Source organism: Poecilia formosa, unplaced genomic scaffold (assembly GCF_000485575.1).
Source record: "Poecilia formosa unplaced genomic scaffold, Poecilia_formosa-5.1.2 Scaffold6, whole genome shotgun sequence".
Classification (NCBI taxonomy): Eukaryota; Metazoa; Chordata; class Actinopteri; order Cyprinodontiformes; family Poeciliidae; genus Poecilia; species Poecilia formosa.
In genome coordinates, this window is record NW_006799945.1 from 1,379,667 (window position 1) to 1,387,692 (window position 8,026).

Consider the following 8,026-nt stretch of genomic DNA (forward strand, 5'->3'; position numbering starts at 1 on the left):
CACAGAACTCTAAAAATCAAAGTTACAATAAGAAGCTTGTAAAAAAAAAAAAAAAAAAAAAAAAAAAAAAAAAAAAATTAGCAGCCAATACCAATGAAACACTCATTTTCACTTCTAAAATCTTCTTGATTTTAAATTACAATGCATGAAACCATAAACCCATTTTTTATGGCGATAGTGATGATTACAAGTTTGTGCAAATACAAAAAAAAAATCTAAGTTTAATGTTACCAACAGCTTTCAGTTTCCGATAAAGTATTGCACAAATAGACATGACTGAATAATTTGTGGTCAAGCCTACTCTGGGGTTCAGCAGTATTAAAAGTCTAACCTTATAACTTTACCTCCATATCAGAAAACAAAGTACAAATCTGCAAAACACTGACGGTTTAAAAAAATCCACAAGGCAAGAAAAGAAAGGCACCGATTTACAAACGCTGATTAAGGCTTATTGTCTTTTTTTTTAATGGTCAAAAAGAAACAGCCCTCTCCCACTTGATATTTGCCTTGTTTCACATCAAGTCAATATGGAATCAGATCCCATTTTCAGCTCAGGTTGGGTGTAGATGGATGCTTGAAGAAAAGCTGTAGTCTGGTAGGGAGACTACCCACCAGTTTAACCAGTCAGGTGACCAACCAATCCAGGGTGCAGAGCATGTTTCAGAACATCCGGTCGGTGAAGCGGGGGCATGTAGAGGGTTGGAGGAGGTGCTCCGGTGTAGCTGGAGGATGGGTAGGCTTGGCCTTGGACGGGGTTAGGGGCCATGTTCAACGGTGAAGGGTTCTGCTCATAGTACTGGCCTTCACACTCCTCATCCAGCGGCAGGGCCAGACGCTTCCCCTTCTGTCTTCGATTGCAGAACCAAACGCGCACCACCTGCCACACACAGCAAATCATCAAAAACACAACCTGCCAACTCCAGAAAACATTAATTAAAAGATTACTGACATTTTTTATACACTTACATCTCTTTCCAGGCCCAGATCATCAGAGATTTGGGTTATTTCTTGAGTGTTGGGCTTGGGACATTTGATGAAGTAGGCCTCCAACGCAGACCGGACCGCTCCCTCCAGACTGGTCCTCCGCTTTCTCTTTCTGGTGTCGACAAACACTCGCTCAATCTTGTACATCTGGGAAAAAATAAATGAATAAAAAAAAATACTGATAATTACAGCTGTATTTGAAAAATTAAAGCCTGAAAGAATTTTACTTCAACTAGCTTACGCTTTTTCAGGATACATCCCTTCACCAATACACCTAAAACAAAATAGGACAGCAGCTCTCCAGGACTGGACTTCGACTGGAAACCCATGTGGCCTACTTCAGGATTCATGTGATCACTAACCAGATGGGTTTCCCACTAGGTGGCGCATCACAAGAGCAGATGGCTTTGATTCATGTTTGCTCAGCAGGACGTTTAACTACTGTAAGCCTGAAAAGACCAGCGCCATCAAGCCATGGATGCAGCTTTTGTTTTCTTGCAAACTAGTTGGCAGATGTTGCAAGCTGTACTTACCTCCTGAGGATTTTCCGAAGTTTCTGCCTCATCCAGCCATCTCTGCAGAAGGGGCTTCAGCTTGCACATGTTCTTGAAGCTCAGCTGCAGAGCCTCAAAGCGGCAAATGGTTGTCTGGCTGAACATTTTGCCTACGTTGACAAAGACAAATTTAACTTTTTTTCTAGGAAAGTTTTGAGTTTCTAAAGCAGTTGGAACATTGACCAAGACATGAAGTTAGTCAGTCTCTAAAAAGTCAGCATTCAGATTTGACAGAACTGTTCAAAGATAAACATGCATCATGCAGTAATTAAATTCTGGAGAAAAGCAATTCATGGAAGCCTACCGTAAAGGTTACCAAGAGCTAGGCCAACATCTGCCTGAGTGAACCCCAAAGTAATCCGTTTGTGTTTCAACTCTTTGGCAAATTGCTCCAGTTCTTCAGTGGTGAGGTTCTCCTGAGAACAGGAATATTTTTAGATTGCATTAGTCCGAGTAAACATTTACTTTGGGTTTCAAATTAAAAAGACAGTTATGGCGCATCTTAACTTACCTCTTCAGAGTCGCTGCAACCCCCACTTGAGGATCCGCTGCTCCGCGTGTTGGGAGCCGTGTTCTGTGCCTGGGGCTCTGACGGAGCCTGGTTCGCGTTTGCGCTGAAAAACGCGTTTCCCTGGGTCCCATTGCTTGGAGGTGAAGGGGACGTTGACGGGGACGATGTCGACGACGCTGAGGGGTTTTGGTTATTGCTTCCTGGTTGGGTGATGTGAGTGACCCCGGGCCAGAAGGAGGGGTTCCAATTCGGTGGGCAGAAGACTCCATGGGTCATGCTTGTGGAAGGTGCAGGAATCGGATACTGTTGAACCTTCATTTCGGTCGGATAATCATTTCCAGTGTCCTTCTCAGTCTTGATCTCGGGCAATCTGATTTGCTCCCGAGTCTCGGCTATCTGGGGGCTCCCGTTTGTTGGCTGGGTGGCCGCAATCACGCCGGGTACCTGGCCAGTGTACTCGGGTGCAGCGAAGGGATACCAATGCTTTGGTTGCCCGAAGTCCCCAGCCTGCAGATCGGATCCTCTGTAGTCACCGGCGACGTGTGGAAACGGGAGAAACGTTTGGGTTGGCGCGGGTGTGATCCCTCCGTAGGCTGGCTTGCTGTAAAGCAGACTCGGGTCGTGCAAAACCGGGTGAGGAAACTGGAAGCACGAAGAGTTGCCCATGCTTTCCTGACCCAAAACCTGATTGTTGCAAGTGCCAGCCCGACTGAAGTCGTAAGGTCGACTTTGGATCTCCGGGGTCTGCGATCTGTCAGACATCTTCGTGGGAGTGTAAAATCTTTCTTACAAGTAACTCTCAAATTATATAAATAATTTTCAAAAAGTTAGAAATAGCTCGCTTGAAAGCTACCCATCTGATGTAATCTAAAGAAAAAAGAAAAGAAAAATCTAAGACGACAGAAACATGTTAAGAAGGCATCGGTTTCCTAAACGATAACATTGTCATCTCTCTTTGGCCTCCTCCCTCAGACCCCTGTGTTCACAACCACCTCTCAACTGAAATGTTCATTCCTTGCGGTGGCTCCACAGGTTTTCCTTATCGCGGCTGCGGGAGATGGAGATCGGCGTACTGTGCGCCCATTGGCTGGTGCGGACAATTACGCACAGCTGATGGGACATTCGTGAATGACCTTGATTCTTCCGCAGAGAAGTGGGCGTGTCTTTCGGCAACTTCGGGGTTCATTTTCCACAGAATCTTCGCCAATTTTGCAAAACTGAAGCAAATCTAAGATGCACTAAGGCGAAACATAGTTGATGCAGCCGAAAACAGGGGGGAAATTAGCGGATTTACAATGCTAAGCAGACACGGGTCACCTCCACTATAAATACATACTGTAACACCATACTGTTCTCCTCATTCATGAATTATAAAGCTATATTTGTTTAAATTATGCTTTCTTACGGAAATGGCTTTGATATTATAATCCTTGTAAAAATACTTCGCTTTGCTCTGCATTAATCTGTTAAAAAAAGATAACCCTGTGGGCCTAAGCTGGAACAGTTATCAAACATGCTAACTTAATTACTCGGGGACACATTTAATTAGAAACAAACAATGGCACATTTTGGTGACTCTGTAGGTAGGATGTTAACATTCAAAGCTGTGGTCCGTGAACACATTTCACTCATCGTCAACCTCCTGAAATAATGGCCTAAGACGTATTTTTGAAAAAAATAAAAATAAAATAAAAAATAATAATATTTTTTTTTTTTTTTTGGGGGGGGGGGAAGAAAAGAAAAAGAAAGAAAGAAGAAAAGGGAAAACAACAGTCGCCACCTCTTTCTTTCCAAAAGATGATTACTTAGGCCATTAGTTTAGGAGGATGTTGCTTTGATAAGCTTGTTTTAAATTGGATGAATATTTTTTATGCATGTGTTTTATACAAACTGCAGTAGGAATTTGCATTTAAATTTGCAACAACTATTGGTCTCGTTTTTTTTTTGTTTGTTTTTTTTTTTTGAAGATTTAATATTTCTCTTAAACTGCAGTCGATATTTTAGTCGTTGCATTGGTAATGTGGTAGACCAATGGATGGGTCGTTCATTCAGGTGAGTTCTTATTCACCTTGGATCGGTGCTCAGTCAGGGGCCTGGATGGCCGGACCATCGCTGCAGATGGTGCTCCCCCCAGCGCGAGTCATTGGCCGCAGATTGCGGCAGGAAGACGCACTGCGGGGAAGGAGGGGGGGGTGCCATTGTGCTTCGTGGCCCCGGGGCACCCCGTTGATTTCAGATCCCGAGTTTCGATGGTCGACCATTAGCTCCTTTTCACATTAGAACAATAAGTCTCAACCCTTTGATTCCACCCCACACCGATCACCTCTCTCTCTCTTTCTCTCTCACACACACACACACGCACACACACCCTCGGTCATCTGAAACAAACTCTAGCCAGCAGTTTCGCCCTGGTTCTGTACGTGGTATCGGTGTTATTTGGCCTAAAGCTCCAAAACTGGTCTGAGAACCAAGCTGTCTACAGGTGCAATAACCCCACTGTCCGGAATGTCTCCTGGTGACAGTACGTGAGTCTGGAGCTTGATGCATGTGGGATAAAATTCCGCATTTTTACATTTCACTGTGGCTTTTAAAGAAGTGATGTGTGACTGTGGAATGTGAAAGTCCAAATGAAACAGTGCTAAGAAATTAACCCTTTCATGCATAGTGGTCACTACAGTGGACAGCCATGTAAAAGCCCCTTTCTTGTGCTTCTTGTGGATTTTTATGTTATAAATGCACACAGACCACTGAAGTGGACACTAATGCATCATAAAATACACCATCAACTACTGGCCGACAGCTGCAAATGCAAGAAATTAGTTTTGTTAAATCCAATATGGCCGACAGAGAAAAAAAAAAAGCATGCCAATTGACCTGGTTCCTCCTTCCACTCTTGCAAGTAAAAAAAAATATTGTGACATCAGATAACCCCTAAAGAATACTACTGATGTATTTTTCAAATAACAACTTTGTATTTGGATAAAATTACAATTGATCACCTAAAAAAAAAAGTAAAATACAAATTTTTTTTTTTTACAAAAATGTTTTTCCTACCTTTTTATGCCTTAAGAAAATCAAAAGAAAAATTGAAAAAAAAAAAAACCTGACACAAGGGATCATAATTCATGCATGAAAGGGTTAAGAAAAAAAAACTTAAACCTTTGTTCATCCCCCAAATGAAGCTCTTTGCACATGAATAGCATTCTATGTCAGACTAATCCAAAGCAGTGCATCATGTTGAATTAGAAGGAAGATGATACAGTGTGAAAAACAAATCTAAGCTACAGATTCACACTTTGTAGAAGTCTTTGACTAGGTCAGTCTACTACAATATTGTGGTTTGATTTGAGCCACCCCATTACTCAATTCAACTTAGTTCAATTAAAAACTTTTTTTTTTTTTTATCACAAGGGAAAATGGAATGTCGTCAAAACTAATCGAATCATCTTCAAAGACTGTTTCTGAGGGCCGGACAGATCTCGTTAGCAGTCAGTCTTACAACCAACCTGAAGATACCTCTGACTGGAGACGCTTTCTGTACGAAACTCGTATGACTGTCCTGATATGCTAACCACACAACTTGTGGGCAGCATAGACAATATTCCACAGCTTTAATCTTTAATGACATCAGTTTTTGGAAAGCACTGCTAATCCACCTCATTTGCTTTTGTTACTCCTCTTTAAATCTCTGTCCCATTCTGATCAAAGCAAGAGATGGTTTGAAATTTTTCCTTCTCTGTCTTCTTTTTAGTCGTCTTATCTTTATTTTAAACTCCTTTATTTGGGCATTTGGAATTTTATAGTTAAGTCTGCCCTGCTGGAATATTTTGCAGCCTCAAGGAGGTTTCCTTCTACAGTTGTCCTGTAATGTTACCTCAAAACCACCTCCTTTCAATTCTCCTCAGCTACATGAAAATAAATGAAGTTATTTTAGATCCTCTGTGTTTGGGTGGGAGAGTCCTGAAGCTGGCTAACGGACCTTTGTGGTGTACAGAGACAAAAAATGAATGAACTTCTACAACATGGTGATGGCAGCATCTTGCAGAGAGAAAATCTTTTTCTTCAAGGTTGATATTAAGATGGGTCAAAGGCAGATTTGAGTCTGCAGGTTTTAAAATGGGGTGCAGGCCGTGGATAACAACCATAAACTCAGTGGAATGGTTTCAATCAAAACATATTTATATGAACAACGTTAAAATAGATAGAGAGATTCTCTCCATCCACTCTGGGTCTGAGCCAGGAATGGATCCAATTTTCAGTCTGTAGATGTGTAAAGCTGGTAGAGACGTGTTTCAAGAGAGTGCAGCTGTAACTGGAGCAAAAGGCTGTTCCTCAAAGTGTTTACTCAGTTTGGGCTGAATATAAATGTCTGTCACACTTGACAGGTTTTATTTGAAAACCAATTTTAAAAAGCATGCAAAATGTTTCGTTTCCCCCCCCCTGCCACCCAATCTCTTTTTTATATAACATTCAGCAGAAAGTTCAGCATGTCGCTATTTGAATGCTGCAATTAGTGACATGCTGAATTTTCTGATATCAGTTTGCACTGAGAATCAGTGCTCATGACTAGAGATCCTCTGTAAGACCACAACCACAGAGTCAATGGGTTAAAAGACATCAAACTCCATTCTTACAAGCATTGTCCTGGGCCATGGACTTGGGAGGATAATTGTCATGCAAAAGGCAAACAGCAAGAGAGATAGCAGACTTCAGGCTGGGTTTGAGAGGGAGAGAAAGGGGGTCTACAGAGCACTCATCTCAGGGAGTCCAAAAGAGGGGGAAGGGGACCGACTGCTGAATAGCTTGGTACAGTGAGGTGGGGAGGGTGAGTATTTAGCCAGAAACCCCCACAGATGTCTCAGATCTTGTGTTTAAATGTGTTTTAGGTGACCTCGGCTTACAGGACTGATCCAGGCCGTAGCAGAGAGGGGAAAGTGAGTGATGAAAAGGAAGCGTGGTGACAAGAAATATATTGATCTAGTTCATCTCCTGCTCGCTTTTTATTGAGTTACCAAGTGTGCTGTGCTGCAGATAAGCCTCGTTCCTCATCATTTTTATGAAATTTGAGAGTCAGTTCTGCCTTTTTGATAAGACTGCCACTGTAAAATTTGGAAAATGCATTTTCCCCAACTGTAGCCGACTAGGGAAACCTGTCTAAAGTTCCTATAATAAGTTTCTTATATTATTGCAGGATCAAGAGGATCTTTCTTTCTTATTTTGTCTGAGAAAAAGTTTGTTTTAAATTTTACCAATATACCTCAAGCAGACAGGAAGTTTGATGTAACTTTTCTTCACGTCATTCATCTTTTGCAATGGTCTGATACTTAATTGGCGCTTCTTTGGGCCCACGTAGTTTAAGCTTTCTTGTTTCTGGACATTACTTCAAAAGTAATGATTACCAACAGCTAACATGTCTAATTTAGGTGAAGATTACCCACAAAGCACATCAAAAGACTACATGCTCTGTCTTTCTTGCAATTTCAGGTTGTAAATACAGGAATTGTGACAAAGATTCCAGCTTTCTTTTTACTCCTGATCTGATAAAATACCGACACTTGGATTCCTGAATCTGTCCCTCCTGTTGAGCAGCACAGTCATCCCCCACAAACAGGCCTGACGGCTTTTTGATTATTCTCCTCAACGATCCTCCTGCCTTTGACACCCACCTTCACATGCCCTCCACCTCCACCCCACCCGGGTTTTGATCGAGGGCCAGTGGGCCGCCTTCTTTCCACTGTCCACCAGCACAAAAGGCTTTAAATGGCCCTTGGCATGTGGCTCAATGGGGAAGGGAGACCGACTCATCCCCTCCCCATCAACATACAACTTCACAATAAAATAAGGATAAACCAACAGAGGAACTTGTAGGGTCCATTTTTCTATTTGTTGCTTCCACACTTGTTTCTAAGTGTTATTTGTGCAGTAACAGTACGACAAATACTGAATGTATCCCCAAGAACCAGAAAGAGAAGATTGT

The 8,026-nt window shown here is 42.1% G+C and overlaps 1 protein-coding gene across 1 annotated transcript; it reads right to left on the minus strand.

Annotated features, from left to right (window-relative positions):
• Positions 1-456: 456 nt before the first annotated feature.
• Positions 457-3,695, minus strand: pou5f3 (POU domain, class 5, transcription factor 3). Its single transcript, XM_007566179.2, has 5 exons — positions 2,050-3,695; positions 1,843-1,954; positions 1,518-1,648; positions 967-1,131; positions 457-877 (listed from the first exon to the last, which is right to left on the minus strand). The coding sequence occupies exons 1-5, from the start codon at positions 2,809-2,811 to the stop codon at positions 617-619; spliced, it is 1,431 nt and encodes a 476-aa protein (XP_007566241.1). The 5' UTR covers positions 2,812-3,695; the 3' UTR covers positions 457-616.
• Positions 3,696-8,026: the final 4,331 nt, after the last annotated feature.